This window comes from Orcinus orca, chromosome X (assembly GCF_937001465.1).
Source record: "Orcinus orca chromosome X, mOrcOrc1.1, whole genome shotgun sequence".
Taxonomy (NCBI): Eukaryota; Metazoa; Chordata; class Mammalia; order Artiodactyla; family Delphinidae; genus Orcinus; species Orcinus orca.
The window spans coordinates 19,931,173-19,948,731 of NC_064580.1; the positions used below are offsets into that span (position 1 = coordinate 19,931,173).

Consider the following 17,559-nt stretch of genomic DNA (forward strand, 5'->3'; position numbering starts at 1 on the left):
GACTTACTTCACTTAGCATAATACCCTCTACGTCCATCCATGTTGTTGCAAATGGCAATATTTCATTCTTTCTTATGGCTGAGTAATATTCCAGTGTGTGTGTGTGTGTGTGTGTGTGTGTGTGTGTGCGCAGACATCTTCTTTATCCATTCATCTATTCATGGACACTTAGGTTGCTTCCCCATCTTGGCTATTATAAGTAATGATGCAGTTAACACAAGGGTGCATACATCTTTCCAAATTGGCATTTTCATTTTCTTCAGATAAATACTCAGGAGTGGAATTGCTGGCTCAGATGGGAGTTCTATTTTTAAGTTTTTGAGGAATCTCCTTACTGGAGATTTATATTCCCACCAACCATGTATGAGGGTACCCTTCCCTCCACACCTCACCAACACTTGTTATCTGTTGTCTTATTGATAATAACCATTCTGACAGGTGTGAGGTGATGTCTCACTGTGGTTTTAATTTGCATGTCCCTGATGATTAGTGATGCTGAGCATCTTTTCATGTGCCTGTTGGCCATCTGTATGTCTTCTTTGGAGAAATGTCTATTCAGATACTCTGCCCCTGTCTTAATCACGTTGTTTGTTTTCCGATGTTGAGTTATATGAGTTCTTTGTATATTTTGGATATTAATCCTTATCAGATAAATCATTTGCAAATATCTTCTCCCATTGAGCAGGTGACCTTTTCATTTTGTTGATAGTTTCCTTCACTGTGCAAGAGCTTTTTTAGTTTGATGTAGTCCCATTTGTTTATTTTTGGGTTTTGTTTCCCTTGCCTGAGAAGACATAGCCAAAAAACTATTACTAAGACCGACATCAAAGAGCATACTGTCTGTATTATCTTCTAGAAGTTTTATGGTTTCAGGTCTTACATTTAAGTCTTTAACCCATTTTGAATTTATTTTTGTGCATGGTATGAGAAAGTAATTCAGTTTTATTATTTTACATGCAGCTGTTCAGTTTTCCAAACACCTTACTGAAGAGGCTGTCTTTTCCCCACTGTATATTCTAGCCTCCTCGGTCACAGATCTCCTCAAGTCTTAATGTACATAAGAATTATACGGTGGCCCTTATTAAAATGCAGATTCTGATTCATGAGGACCGGTATGGAGCCTGAGATTCTGCCTTTTTAACAAGCTCTCAGGTGATGCTGTTGGTTTGTCAACCATACTGAGTGGCAAGGCATTACATCATACTGCACCATGTTGAGCTGATTTAATTGAAAAAATTCCATCTTTCTAGCTAGATCAAAGCCTGAGTGACAAAATCAGTGACCAGAATTGGAAGGACTAACATAATAACAGTAGCAGTAAGGATAACTAACATTTACTGACGTCCTATTTTGTGCACATGATGTGCACTGTCTCATTTTACCCTCAAAACCCTAGGAGGTAAATAGCGGTTTAACTCCATTTTACAACAGAGGAAACTGAAGCACAGAGCAGTTAAGTAACTTACCCAGTGTCATACAAAGAGCAAGTAGAAGAGGTGAAACTCGGATCTCAGTCTATATGATACAGTCTCTGCTCATGATCACTACACTCTACTGGGTCTTATTGCATGTGTCTGGTTACATGACAGTGATGACTGCTGACGCCATCTGTGGGTGGGTATCAGCCCCTGTCTTTCCCTGACACTCCTACCTGGACTCACCAAAAGTTGGCCTCCATAATACCTGATCATGGCATGAATTCTACCAGCAACCTTGGCCCACCTCCTTCCACTGGGGCTGGAATCAGCCTTGTCACTGAGATAGTATCAAGTGTACCACCTGGGCTCTGCCTCACGTAAGCCCCACCCCATGTTGCAACAGTCTACACAATCAACTTTCATTCTGTTTCCTCCTGTTCAACATTGCCATCTTCTATTGGCAACAAAATCCCACCCTGAACCATAGCCTGCTTGGGTGGGGTCCTGACACTTCACCAATTACTTGCTCCTGAGAGCTGGAAAACCTCTAAGGCTCTCTGCCTGGCAAGCTGCCCAAACCACAGCAGCCTCTCATACCAGACATCTTGTACTGCCAACTGCATGAATTACAGCTATAGGATTAGAAGACCTTTACCTGCCATGTAACTGGACCTGGTCTGATAAGCATGCTTTTTGGACACTGCGTATTAGAAAGGCTGACTCTCTTTTGGAGTCATCCTCAACAGCCAAGCTAGTTTCCCTCACCTCTATCCCCCTTCCTCTCAGCTGCTTCCCCTTCCCACTGGCCCATCCGTGAGGACCCCAGTGTGTTGGAGCCAATACATGCAAGCCTCAAAAATTTCCAGGTTTTAACTCCCAGCTGCCATCCACAAGATCTGTGTCATTCCAAGAAGAGACTATTCAGATCAAAGTCAGACAGTCTAGAAAATACCACTTGATGTTCTCCCTGAATGATCTTTAAATAGCCACACACATCAATTAATCTTCTGCCATACTTCACTAGGGTTGCAATCTTTTTCAGCAAATTGGAACAGAGACTCCATAATGAGAACAAAACTATATCAAACACCATTGCAGCAAAAATTGAAAAATCAAAAGTGATAATATTTCTGAAGTAATGGCTGGGCTGAAAAGAGTAAATGCCATCAAGTGCGTCTATTTTCCTGTCAAGTGCTATAATGAGACTGACAGAAAAACAAGATGCCGAATCAATCCACCCTTAAAGGCTGTTGCCTTTTCTTCCATCAATTTTCTACTCCTATCATTTAGGAATGTCAATAAACTCCCAAAGAGAAGCTTTGGCAGTTGTTAACATTGTCATTTGTGTTTCTCTTCCCCTACAATGATTTGTACCAAAGACTTAAGTCACCTGCTATCTCCCTCAGTGGTAATGCACACTGCAAAGAACTGAACATAAGCCCTTGCCCCAAATCCGTAGCTTGAACGGTTTTATCAACTGCAAGCAGTCCTGAAGCCCCTGAGGAAGGCAATAAAAACCTGTCACACCGGATTGCATTTTTTATCCCAGATTATCACAACTGAATATGTTTATTGAAACTGGTTTCCTTTTCTTGCCTTCCCCATGACTCCCCAGCCTATTGTTAATCATCCTTGTGTGTAATCGGGAAATCTGTTTACATTTGCTTCCTGGAGCTCAGGAGATAGCTGTGTGACCTTGGGAAAATAACAAATTCTTTGTGCCTCAGTTTTCTCCTGTGTAAACTAAACTGTCTTTAGAGGGGAAAATTAGATGATAAAACTAAATGACATATAAAAGGAGACAAAGTGCTTACAAACCTGAAAGTCATGTAGTTCCACGTATTATTTAATAATTTATTGAGATAGAAGTCCATACCATGCAATCTGTGCATTTAAAGTGAACCATTCAATGGTTCTTAGTAATACTATTTACAGAGTTTTGAAACCGTCACCACAACTTAATTTTATAATACTTCATCATCCAAAAAGAAACTCACTAGCAGTCACTACTCATTATCCCTCCCATCTCACTCCCAAGCCCACCTCACCTCCCGCTGCCATTCTCAGCCCTAGGAAACCACTCATCTACTTTCTCTGTATGTATTTGCCTATTCTGGACATTTCATATAAATGGAATAATAAAATAAGTGGTCCTTTGTGACTGGCTTCTTTCACTTCACGTAATGTTTTCAAGGTTCATCTACATTATAGCATTTATCAGTACCTCACTCCTTTTTATTGCTGAATAGAATTCCATTGTATGGATATAACACATTTTGCTTATCCATTCATCAGCTGATGAACATTTGGGTTATTTTCACTTTCTGATTACTGTGAATAATGTTATTTACATCTAGGTACAAGTTTATGTGTGAACATGTTTTCATTTCTTTTGGATACCTAAGAGGGGAAATGCTGGGTCATATGGTAATGTATTTATTTATTTATTTATTTATTTATTTATTTAGTAACATCTTTATTGGAGTATAATGGCTTTACAATGGTGTGTTAGTTTCTGCTGTATAACAAAGTGAATCAGCTATACGTATCCATATATCCCCATGTCCCCTCCCTCTCGAGTCTCCCTCCCACCCTCCCTATCCCACCCCTCTAGGTGGTCACAAAGCACCGAGCTGATCTCCCTGTGCTATGCGGCTGCTTCCCACTAGCTATCTATTTTATAGTTGGTAGTGTATATATGGAATCTTAAAAAAAAATGGTTCTGAGGAACCCAGGGGCAGGACAGGAACTATTTATTTATTTATGTTTGTAAAATTCATCTATTGTGCTTTATTTTTTTTTGACATCTTTATTGGAGTATAATTGCTTTACAATGGTGTGTTAGTTTTATGAAATTGGGAAAATTTCAGTCCTTATTCTGTTAAATATATGTTCATACTCATATTCTCTCTCCTTTTCTGGAACTCCAGTTACATGAATATTAGAACTTTTGTTACTGTCCACGGGTCCCTGAGGTGCTGTTAATTTTCTCTCAGTCTATTTTCTCTAGGTTACTAAGATTGGGTAATTTTTAATGTTATATCTTCAAGTTCACTGCTTCATAACTCTCTCTAATCTATTCTTTTTTGAGCCCATGCAGGAATTTTATTTTGATCGTTGTATTTTTCAGTTCTAAAATTTCTATTTGGCTCTTCCTTGTATCTTCTACTTCTTGCTAAGCCTTTTTTTCTCATTTGTTTCAAGTATGTTCATAATTCCTCACTGAAGCTTTTTTTCCCCCCAAATAATGGTTGCCTTTACATTCTTTTCAGATAATTCCAATGTGTGTTTCTTCTCAGCGTTGGCATCTATTAATGTCTTTTTCTAATTCAAGCTGAGATTTTTCCAGTTCTTGATATAATGAGTGATTTTCAATTCTTAGACGTTTTGTATATAACGAGACTTCGGATGTTATTTAAATCTTTTATTTTAGCAGACTTCCACTGACACCATGCTGGTGTGGGAAGTTGAGACCTGACTCATTACGGCCAGGCAGATGCAGAAGTCCTGGCTCCCCAGTCAGACTTCACATGCTCTGTGGAGAAAGTAAGGTATGCCTCATTACTGCTAGGTGAGGGTGGAAGTCCAGGCTCCCCACATGTTTCATGGGTTTCTATTGACATGATGGGGGGTGGGGATGGGGAAGGCATCTCATTACCTCTGGACGGTGTTTAAAACATAGACTTGAAGACTGGAGCTCCTTGGACACCACCCCAGTGGGGAGAGGTAGTGTATCTCATTACCACTGGATGAGGATGGAAATCTAGGCTTCACACTTGGCTTCTGTTGACAGAGCCAGGAGAGGTACACTGTCGTTTTGGTTTTGTTTTTTCTGTGATGTGGGAGAAGGGCAGTTATTATCAAAACGATTTCTTTCTTGCCAGGCTGCTCCTTTCCCGGTCCTTTGGCTTAACAAAACAACAACAAAAAACACAAGTTTTTCTTGGGACTTTCTTTTGGCTGGGTTGCAGGCTTCTCCGGCACCTAATCCAGGATATAAGGGAGAAAAAAGCAAACCCAAGGGACTCACCATTTTGTCATCCTTCACATCATTCCTCAGTTGCTCTGCCTGCTCTCCAGATTTCAGAGACTTATTATTTGTTTTATATATAAAATTAATGAGGAGAAATAGGGAGAAATGTGCCTATATCCCCCTGTCCAGAATCAGAAGTCTCCCCTTTCTACTTTTTAAATAATGTGGCCACCCTAGAAAATTTAAAATTGTATCTGTGACTCACATCAGGTTTCCAGGGGACAGAGCTGCTGCAGATCTCAGCTTTCTCACTTGCAAATGAGAGGTTATGAGAGATGCTCTCCAAAGTCAGTCCTTTCCACCTCTAAAATCCCATGATTCTAGGGATTGTTGTTTGGCTTCTGTACATAATGCAAATGATGTAGATAATACTGTTGTTCTTTCCACTTACCTACACCATAGCTATCAGAATTGAAATAGTCCTGGAAAGCCCTTCAAACGCCTCAAAATAGAGCCAAGGGATAATTGAAGGTTATTATTATTTCTAAAATGAATGCCGATATGTTAAAACTTTCATGGGAAATAGTTGGTAAACAAGAATTTCTCCAAAGGCGCTTATTGCAGGTGCTAATCAGCTTACAGTATTTTTTTTTTTTTTTTTACTGTTTGTGCTGAAAGAAGAATTAATTACCTCAACAGCCTCACTTCTTCATATACCTAAATAATGCATCCCCTCACTCTGTGGAGAATAAACCAACTTTGATAGAGAAAGATTTAATGGGTAGCTAAAAATAGCACTGTAATCTCCTTGAAAGAACTCCCAGCACTCCCCCTCTCTCTCCTTTTAGAAAGACTTTCCTTTTCTGAAACAGCTAATGAATGGTTCTTGTTTCCTTGCGATTCTCTCCCTCATCCTATCCTCTCACACATTTTGAAAGACTATTAAAGTTCATTTTCTTCCAATATTCATGATAAGCAATCTTCTCGAAATCCACTGCATCATTCACAGAACAATCCCGGGAACTTGCTCAGGAAACCCTGGTTTCCTAGAATCCTTAGTTAAACATCAAGACAGTGGCTTTCAGCCTCAGTACAAGATGTAAAGTTCTCCCCGCAGCACTGCACAGTACCCCAGTGGTCCAGCTGTGTCTCATCCCAATTGCTCCCCTTGCAATATGTGTTTCTCTATCACTCCACAAAAAGGGCCTTCTTGAAAGTTATTGCTAATTTCTTCCTATCAAATTCAGTAGTCTAGTCACCTCCTGTCCTTTATGAAGCATTTTACACTGTTTGCCAGGCCGTGTCAACATGTTCTCTTGCCTTATTTCCTATTATCATGCTTTCTTCAGATTCTCTTGAAGTTTTCTTGTTTCTTCACTGGGCTCCCTGTCCTCCTATTCTCATTATCTCATCATATGAATTCTCTGATGCCTAAAGATATTTGTAAACCTGACTTTCATTACTCTCTACTTATTGGGAAGAAGAGCTAAGTTATTTACCATGCCTTGCATGAACGTGAATATACTATGTAGCATCTACCAATTTTAGTGTTTCCACATGAAAGAGGAGGAAAATACCTACTTCATAAGTTGCTGTGATGATTAAATGAGATAATACATTTTAAGTGTTGGACATACGGTAGGACTAAAACATATATTAGTAGCTTCTTGGATCCCTTTTCTTTTTAGCTATTCCTTTCTATGAATTACTACTGCCACAGTGTGTCAAATCTCTCAGTCCAATGTACTTAAAATACCACAAACACAGCCCCACCCTTTACTTCACTGCATCCTGCTTTCTCCATATGGACCTGCTTCCCTAATTAATACTGACAGTGTCCTATGACTCGTTCACTCCCCGACTTCTTTTTTTTTGTTTTTACCATATTAATTTGAAACTCATTTGACTGTGTTTATGGTCCCGGAAAGTTTCCTTCTCCCTTCCCCTGACCCAAAATATCTTTATCCACTTCCCCTTTCTCTTTAACCTGAGCTTTCTGTCCTAGTCCTTCAGGCTGCCCTCATCTCTTCCCCAAGGCCGCATTGGTTTCTTCCCCTGAAACTTCAACATCTTTCGATCTTTAATTCCATGGCTCCTAGTGGCAGATCAGACCTCCAGCCCTTATAGGACTTTGTCTCAACTCTCTAGCCTCCCAGCCCTTCTTGCTTGCCATCATGATCAGTACCAGATAACATCCTGAATTGTGTCTATTTGCTAATGTGCTAGACGAGTGCTTCTAATTTGGGGGGTTTCACATACCAATAACTTTTGAAAACCATATCTAGCTACTGGCATTCATTTAATACTTTTTGCCCTAGTAAAGACCCTTAAAAATCATTTGTGATCCTCATTTCCTTTCTAAAAGAAAAAATAGAAAAATAGAAAGGTACAATCTTAAAAAAAAGTTTAAATCGAATAAATTTAGACCTATGAAAAAATGTATTGCCTTATTTTTTTCATTTTGATATGGACCAGAGGAAACTATCAGGGAAATTCTTGAACAGGCATTCGGGAACCTCTATAATTGTCTCTATACAGCTACTGTTTCTGTGATATGAGTAATTAAGATTTGGAGAGTTCCTATTCTGAACGAGGTAGTGTAACTATGTGTATGTCTCTGTGTGTATGACATAGGTAATGGTATGTCATTCTACTGATAGCAGAACCAAGGAATAAGAAGTTTGGACTTGCTCGAGGATTCACACCTAGTAAGTGGTAGAATTTAGAGTCAAACTCAGTTATTTAGGCTCCAGTGTTCTGGGCCACTGAGCCATACTGCTGCCACGTCTTTAGACTTTACAGTATTGAGTATGGTTCTGTGTACAAGGTAAATGCACCAATATGTGCAATGATGATGACAGCTTCTGCCATAATATATAGCATCTGCAGAACATAATAATGGCTGTATGTGTGTGTGTGTGTATGTATATAAAATCCAAGTAGACCATTTCTACAGGTACTTATAAATGGTACTACAAAAAAGATTACTAGTTGTACAAAATGTAACAACAATTGCAACTAAACAGGAGGTGGGCCTTTGAGGGGCAGCTGGACCTGGTGACTCGCTTCCAAAGAAGAGAGTACAGAAAGGGAGAAATAATAATTTTACAGTGGGGAAAACCTGGGTAACACCACTTGACCAAGTGACCAAGGTTAACATTACCAGTGACAGGTCATGTTCCATCAGGCACCCTTCCCCTCACCCCATACGACTGATAAGAAGGGAACCTCATTTCTGTGATATTTTTTCCAAAAATCCATAACCCAAGTCTAATCATGAGAAATTATATCAGGCATACCCAATCTGAAGGACATTCTACAAAATACCTGACCATTATTCCTCAAAATTGGCAAGGTTATGAAAAATAAGGAAAGACAGAGACTGTCACAAATCATACATAACAGCTAAATGGTGTCCTGGACTGGATCCTGGAACAGAAAATATACTGATGGAGTTTAGTTAATATTAACAGACCAATGTTGACTTCTTACGTGTAATGGGTACCATGGTACTTTGAGATAAGATTAGAGGAAACAACCAGGAAACTGGTTGAGGAGTATACGGGAAGCCCTTGTACTATCTGTGTAACTTTTCTATAAAGCTAAAATTATTCCATGTAAAAAGTTTAATGAAAACACTGAGAAGAGGTTCCATTGGCAAATTCCTTTGAAAACTTTGGGTTAAACAATGCCCAACTGCTTTACACCTGGAACTAACACAACACTGTAAGTCAACTATACTCCAATAAAAATTAAAAACAAAACAAAACAATGCCCAACTGAGTTGGGTTAAACAATGCCCAACTGAGTTCCTGTAATCATCAGAGCTTCTAAGATACCCAATGCATATTGTGACTCTCAGAAGATGCAGGGTGCTGTATTTCCAAGACATACTTGGCCAGCAACCTTTTTGTTCCTTCCAAAAGCATTTTGCAGGATAAAAACTGACATAGAGAAGGCTTTTCCCAATGTGTCACAGACTTTTACACCTGATATCCAACCGTGTTCAAATTTTAATCGGCAACTTTGGCTGAAGAGAGAAGATACCATGAACATTTAATTGGCAGAAGACTTGAAACTAGAGGGTAATATAATGGATGAGAGAATCAGCATTAAAATTATATTTAATATGCTGCATCAATTGACCAAACTTAACAGGATGAATATATAAGGATAAATATTTAGTGTACTTTTATTTAAACAAAGAAAAAAACAAAAAATCAACCTCTGGAACCCTATAAATAGAAGCTGGATGTCCACCTGCCCAGATTGCTGCCAGGGTGTCTTCTACACTGCACCTAACAAATTACTTTTACATAGCCTTCCAGTGCTAGGATGTCTGAATCTATGAAACCACAGGGAAGGGATAAAATTTAGGAGGCACTGAGAAAAGTGGCAAATTGTTGAAAACACCTCCAGAGTTAACGTCGACCCCACTCTACCTCTCTTCTAACCAGCATCCCTGAAATAATAACCAGAAATCGCCTGAACAAATGTTGGAGTTTAGCTGAAGAATCAGAGGCAAAAATGCCATCCCTAAGCATGCACCTAAGAGATTTCTGATGGTATAATTTAAGAGGACAGGGAATTGATGATTTTATCTAGACCCAGTATAGTTGTTACTCAAAAAGAAATTCACCGAAATAAATAAACATACAAATATATAAACAAGTAAGTTGATTTTTTAAAATTCACTATTTTTCCCCCTATGGAAATAACTGGCATATTAAAAAAAAAAAAGACTATGTGGTTCAGTTCAAGGTGTGCTTCAGGTTGGCTCCCACACTGAGCCAAAACCAGCATGAGGCCAGCCACTGAGGCACCAGGACACAAAAGTTGGGCAAACACTCTCCGGATCCTGTAAGTGCCCGTAGGGTCAGCCCCTGAGAGTATGTGTCACTTTAACTTTTGTGTCAGAGGTGCCTGCTCACCTCACAGTAGTCCCAGCCCTGTGACTGGTCAGCCCAGCCAAAGCCCCTCCCTGACACTACATCATAGACTAATTCCTTAGGTGCCTGCTGCATAGCTAGCTACCTACCCGTGGCGGCCTGCCTGGTAGTTAACCAGCCTGACCTGATAAGAAAGAGGTTCAAGGCCACATCTTTTCCCAACCCTAGGTAGGCGAGAGACCAGCACCAACTTTACCATTATCCTGAAATGGCGTGGGCCCCAGAGCGGAAGAGGGCGGAGCTGAATTGGAGAGCTCTCAGGGCCGGCCAGGATGGGATGGGTGGCAGAGGCAGGGGCTGCAGCAGCACCTCCAGCCACCTGGAGCCTAGGGCTTTCGGCTCCCAAGAACAACCGCTCTGCTTTCAAACAAGGAACAGTATGGTTGGTGTGGTGATTGGTCATGGTGGATCAAAAATAAAAGACATTCAGGATATGACACGCACCAAAATACAGATCATAAAAGGTGATTCTGAAGCAGAGGTAAACATTTTTGGCAGCAAAGACATGAAAGCCAAGGCCAAAGCAGCTACAGAAACTCTTGTTAAGAAACAAGAAAGACACTACAGTTCAGAATCCAGTGTTGATAATGCCACATCCCAACCCTCTGTTGGAAGAGGCTCAAGCAGAGATAACACTGCTAGAGGAGCTCAGCCACTGACAGACTAGGATCAAGTAAAGGCCGAAGTTGTACAGTGGGAAAAAAGAAAATGGGCAGATTTATCACCAATTAAGAAAAACTTTTACATAGAATCCAAAGCAACAAGGTCATTGTCTCAAGTGCAAGTAGACACTTGGAGAAAGGAAAATTTCAACATAATGTGTGATGACTTGAAAGATGGTGAAAATCGTCCCATCCCCAATCTGATTTGCAAATTTGAAGATGCTTTCCAACATTATCCTGAACTTATGAAAAGCACTGAAAAAGCTGGTTTTTGAAACCCAATGCCAATTCAGTCACAGGCATGGCCTATTATTCTACAAGGAATAGATCTTATAGGAATTGCCCAAACTGGAACGGGCAAAACACTGTCCTATTTAACGCATGGGTTTATTCATCTCCATTCTCCACCAATACCTAGAGAACAAAGGAATGGACCCAGCATGCTAGTCCTTACACCCACTAGAGAATTAGCTCTTCAGGTGGAAGCTGAATGTTCTAAGTATTCATACAAAGGTCTTAAAAGTGTTTGTATATATGGCGGTGGAAACAGAAAAGGACAAATACAAGATGTTACTAAAGGCGTAGACATCATCATTGCAACTCCTGGAAGACTCAGTGATCTGCAAATGAATAACTTTGTCAACCTAAGAAGCATAACCTACTTAGTCTTAGATGAGGCAGAAAAAATGCTGGATCTGGAGTCTGAACATCAAATAATGAAGATTTTATTAGCTGTGCGCCCAGACCGGCAGACTGTTATGACAAGGGCAACTTGGCCAGATACCATTTGTCCACTTGCACAATCTTATTTGAAAGAGCCTATGATTATTTATACTGGTACTCTGGATCTAGTTAATGTATACACAGTGAAGCAAAATATAATTGTTACCACAGAAGAAGAAAAACGATCTCTTATCTGAGAATTCCTACAGAGCCTGTCACCCAAAGACAAAGTCATCGTATCTGTCAGCAGAAAACTTGTTGCTGATGACTTATCAAGAGATTTAAGTAACCAAGGCATAACTGTTCAATCCCTGCACAGTGACAGAGAACAGAGTGACCGTGAGCCAGCATTAGAGGACTTGAAGAGTGGAAAAGTGAAAATACTGATTGCTACTGATTTAGCATCCTAAGGCCTTGATATTAGTGATGTCACACACATGTATAGTTACAATTCTCCATGGAATACTGAAGAATATGTACACAGAGTAGGGCATACTGGAAGAGCAGGAGAGATGGGCGTATCAGTTACAGTTACCCTTATGACTCAAGGTGATTGGAAGATTGCCGGTAAATTGATTAAAGTTCTGCAAAGAGCACATCAGAGAGTCCCAGAAGATCTTGTATCGATGCTGAGTGATACAAATTACCTAGACAACAAAGGGACCCAAAAAATAAATCAAGAAAATCTTAAGAAAAATCCAGAAAGTTTTACTGATGTCTACATTGAAAAGTTGTACCAGGCTGCTAGAAGATTCAAGATATGTTCAAGTTATGCAGTATTCATGTTACATAAGGAAGTACTGGAAACCTACTGGCAGTTAGAAAACATTTAGCCAAATTCTTAAATAATACCACCAAGCTTTCAATGCATGTTCCTTAATAAAATCAAAAGTGTTTTGAAAATGAGAGAGTGTTTTGTGCTTGTTAAACTCTACTTTCTTTTAGAGCCTGCCATGTCCAGCTGTGTCTTCTCTAAAAGACTTGGTAGAAGACAACAATGGTACTTTTCTTGCTTTAAAATAGTTGTACTGGATTGAAACATAGTTTTCATCAAGCTTATCCCAGTCAAAATATTTTATTTCCCCCAGTGGTTGGTGACACGATTCCTAAAAATATTTCCACTATCATTCCCTAATTTTTAATATTCATTAGAAAATAAATTCTCAATCTTTTAGAAGATTCCATAATTCTCTTTTTTCCGATAGATGTGACTAATAGAGCAGACTGTCTGACTCACTGGGAATCAGATCCTCAAATGAATTCTCACTAACCACTGGCTAAAAATTCTGGGGAGGTCACGTGCCTTCTGTAGGCCACACTTTTTTACACTAATACATTGGGGTGGTTATATGAAATAATTTGGGGGTCTCCTTCACCACTAACTTCTATGATATTATAACCAAACTGTGTATCCCAGCCTTATATTTACACTTTATTTTCTAATCTAGGGGAAAATCACATCTTGGTGTAACAAACTGAACAAAGAAACCCCTTTTAATGACCAGAATAGTGCATTCTGCACTTCTATTGATTTTTGAAATGTAACTCACAGGTTGTCTTTACTTTCTTTTCATCTTATTTTTCAATTTGTCTCGAAAAGGTCAAAACCACATATACACATCAGAAGAAAAATTAATGTGAAAGAAAAATCTCTCTTCTGTACTGGGAAAAACATTAAAAACCAAACGACATTTTTGGCACAGGAACCAAGTTTAGTACAATTCCTAAACCTATAATTGTCTCTCTTACCTTTCATTTAGAAGCAACATGCATCTTCTCACATTGCAAGAAAATATCCTCACAATGACGCTGAATTTTATAATTCAGTGTTTATGAGAACATTATAATTAGTCAAGCCTTAAAACTTCTGGCAAAAAAAAAAAAAATCATCCAGCAATCTTTATTCCCAGCATGCCTTAGCTGTAACTGCAACAAAAATTCTGAAATTAAGTGAAATAAAGAGGTAAACATTCTAGGTATAGGTGGTTAAGGTTTAGAGTCTGACTTTAAAGGCTTGTTATAAAGACCTCGATATCTCTTGATAAAATTAAGAACAATGGTTAACATTTTTGAGTGTCGGATATATACCAGGTGCTTTGTTTTATAATTGATAATGTTTATTTAAAACCCACTTAGACGGTAATCTTACCCCTATTTTGCAGAAGATGAAAACAATGTCAGAGGAACTAACTTGCCTAAGGTTAGTAAATCTGGTTAAAGAGGAATTATGTGCTATTTTAACCCTGATGTGCCGGATTCCAATATTTCCATTCTTTTTACATCAATACAAGTTACTATGTGCAAGGCAATATGCTTGTCTTGAGATTGCCCACATGTTCAGATTTAGTGAAATAGAGAAGTATGTGCCAATTTACCCTAATGCAAAAGCAGTCTATAGCAGAACCTGTGAGAGAAGCTCAAATGGCCTGTTCCTATTCACTCGGAGGAGAAATGATGAATGTTTAGCAAGTTGGAGTATATGTTATTCGCCAGAATTCCTCTTAGGGGCAATGCTGTAATTGTTAGAGAAAAGGGTAACAATTAAACCATTTGAGATAGAAAGTGAGGTTCCTCAATCACGTTCAAGTAACAACAAAAGTTATCACTCAATGAGGAAGAAGAGGAAAAAAACAAGAAAAGGCTGAAAAGAAGAGCTACTGTACAGGGAAAGCTAAGTAGAAATATTAATAGAACAGTGGTTCTCAACCAGGGGCATTTTTGCTCCTTCCCTCCAGGACACATTTAACCACACGTGAAGACAGTGTGGGTTGTTTTAACTACTGGGGGTGTGGGGTGGTGTTGGCAATGTGCTGCTGGCGCCTAGTGGGTAGAAGCCAGGGATGTTGCTAAACACCCTATAATCTACAGGACAGTGCCCACACAACAGAGGATTATTTGGTCCACAACATCAATAATGCTGAGATGGAGAATCCCTGAGAGAGCATAAGCAAAATGAAACAAATCTCATAGTACCCAAGAAAGAACTTCAGAGGAAAAAATAGAGGATTTGAAAATTATAACGTGTGGGTTGTACAGAATATAACCCTACAACTTTCCTATCCTTGGTATAGTCTGCATCAGTCTTTCACCACCAAGGCCAATTTTGCCAGTATCTGGAGACAGATTTGGCTGGCAGAGCTCAGGGGGAGGGGTATTGGCATCTCCTGGGTAGAGACCAGTGGTGTTGCTAAACATCCCATAATGCACGGGACGACCCCCAAAGAATTATGTGGTCAAAATGCCAGCAGTGCCGTAGTTAAACCTTGCAATACATTAAGCAAAACACCCCCCCTCCAAAGTCAACTGCAGAGAAACCAAGAAGGGAGTTCAGCCAGGAAAACGAAAAGAATACTTATTTCTTGTACACTCTTCAATATAAAATTCTCCATCAACTTTCATTATCTTTGGTATAATCTGTATCAATGACTGTCAATCAGAGTCGATTTTGCCCCCTAGGGGATATTTGGCAATGTCTGGAAACATTTTTGGTTGTCCCATGTAGGCAGCAAGATTGCTACTATCATGTAGTGGGTAGAGGTCAGGAATAAATATCCTATAATACACAGAAAAACACCCTACAACGATGGATTTTTTTTTAGCCCAAAAGGTCTATAGTATTGAGGTCAAGAAACTGTGGTTTACATCGACCAACAACATTTTTGTGAGTGAACTGTTTTTTAGAAACTCAAATAAATATTGAGGTGTGTGTCTAAATTGGAACGGAGTAAATGCAGGGCACTGACACCAGAGACAAAGTATGAGGATTCAGCTGACCTCAGAGTTATTCCTATAAAATGCTTAGCATGATAATTAACATTCAGTAGGTACTCAACACATATTAGATCCCGTCCATCTTGCCTCTCCCATCACCCATTATATAATGCTTGTTTACAATTCTGGATGCCATTACTCAGATTGCTTCCTCCTGTCTGGAATGTCCTTTCTTCTTCCACTCTGCCAGGTCAAATCAGATTCATCATTCTGGGTCCAGCCCAAGTGCTACATCCTCCCCAAGATCCTATCTGCTCTCCTCCATTTCAAAACTTCTGTAGCTCTCTCTACCTACCAATAATGTTGACATGTGCACCATACTAGTTTGCATACATACAGAGACAATTTGAAAAATTTGAAGTAATTAAGAGGAATTGCACTATCAAATATTTAAATACATTATAAATATATAACAGTTGAAACAGCTTTATCCTATATAACTAACAAATCATGAGCGAACCATCCAGAGCTAAATCTGCATAAGAAGCTAGTATAAAGGTGTAATTTTTTTAATCAGTGAAGAAAGAAAAGCCTGTCCCAAAACAAATTTTTAAAAATTAAATAATATATACATACATACGATACGTATCAGGACAAATGATCAACCATAGAACTGCTACTGCTAAAAAACACCCCACTAGATTCTGGCTTTTTATAAAAATTAAAAACTTGAAGATCATGTAGGAATATAATTTCTGATATCAATGTGGAAAAAAATTTTAAACATAGAAGCAACCACAGAAAATGCAAGGTAAATATTAATAGGTTTAACAATGTAAACATGAAATGCCAAAAATACTATAAAAGGCAAAGGAAACACAAGAAAAATAATTTGAAATATAGCACACACTCATAGTTATTTAATGTACAGAGATTTTTACAAACAAAAAATGAAGGATGAATTCCAAAATAGATATATGGGCAGAAATGTAAAGGACAATGCACCAAACAGACAAATAAGTGAACAATAAACATGTAAAAAAGTGCTTAACTTCTTTATAAACAACAGAATGAAAATTAAACCAATGATACAACTTTTTGCTCTAGAAAAATTGGCTGTAATTAGAAAAAACTGGGAATACCTAATACTAGTAGCAACGCAGGGAAATAAACATTAATAAATTATAATTTTGTAAAAGTATGTTCCTTGGAGGGACAGTTGAGATTATGCATAAAATTTGCGTATGTTTAATAGACTTGGACCCTATAAATCCCTAAGGATTATATATACATACCAAGATGTATATACAAGGCTATTTACCATAGGGTTGCTTAAAATAATTAATTTTTGAAAAAACCCTCAAAGTGCAATGATAGGGTACTAGTTAATTGCAGCATATCTATTCCTGATTTGGAATAGTAGAAATCATGTTCTTAAAGAATATTTAAAGGAAAGTAGTTTATAAAATCATCTCATTTTTAGAAAATTACATCGGTCCATATATCAATATAGGAAAAAAACAGATAAGCTGGATGCACATAGACACACACCACTGATAGTCATAGTTTTCTACATTATGGAATCATACGTGGGTTTAATTCTTATTTTATTTTCTAAAATTTCTACAAAATAACATTACCTTTATTATAATAAAAATGATGCTGATATATCCAGAGAAAATACTAATTTGAAAAGATACATGCACCCCATTGTTCATAGCAGCACTATTTACAATAGTCAAGACATGGAAGCAACCTAATGTCCATCAGCAGAGGAATGGATAAAGAAGATGTGGCATATATATATAGAACGGAATACTATTCAACCATAAAAAAGAATGAAATAATGTAATTTGCAGCAACACAGATGTACCTAGAGATTGTCAGACTAAGTGAAGTTAAGTAAAGTAAGACAGAGAAAGACAGATATCATATGATACCACATATATGGAATCCAAAATCTGACAGAAATGAACTTTGACAGAAATGAACTTATCTACAAAACAGAAACAGACTCACAGATATAGAGAACAGACTTATGTTTACCAAAGGGGAAAGGACAGTGGAGGGATAAATGAGGAATTTGGGATTAGCATACACAAACTACTATATAAATAAAGAAC

General features: G+C 38.4%; 1 protein-coding gene across 1 annotated transcript; it reads left to right on the top strand.

The window, feature by feature from the left end:
- The first annotated feature begins 10,548 nt into the window (after positions 1-10,548).
- DDX53 (DEAD-box helicase 53) lies at positions 10,549-12,440 on the top strand. The gene is given in 2 exon segments (XM_004286939.2): positions 10,549-12,352; positions 12,355-12,440. Coding segments are annotated over 2 exon segments (1,890 nt in total).
- The last annotated feature ends 5,119 nt before the right edge of the window (positions 12,441-17,559 follow it).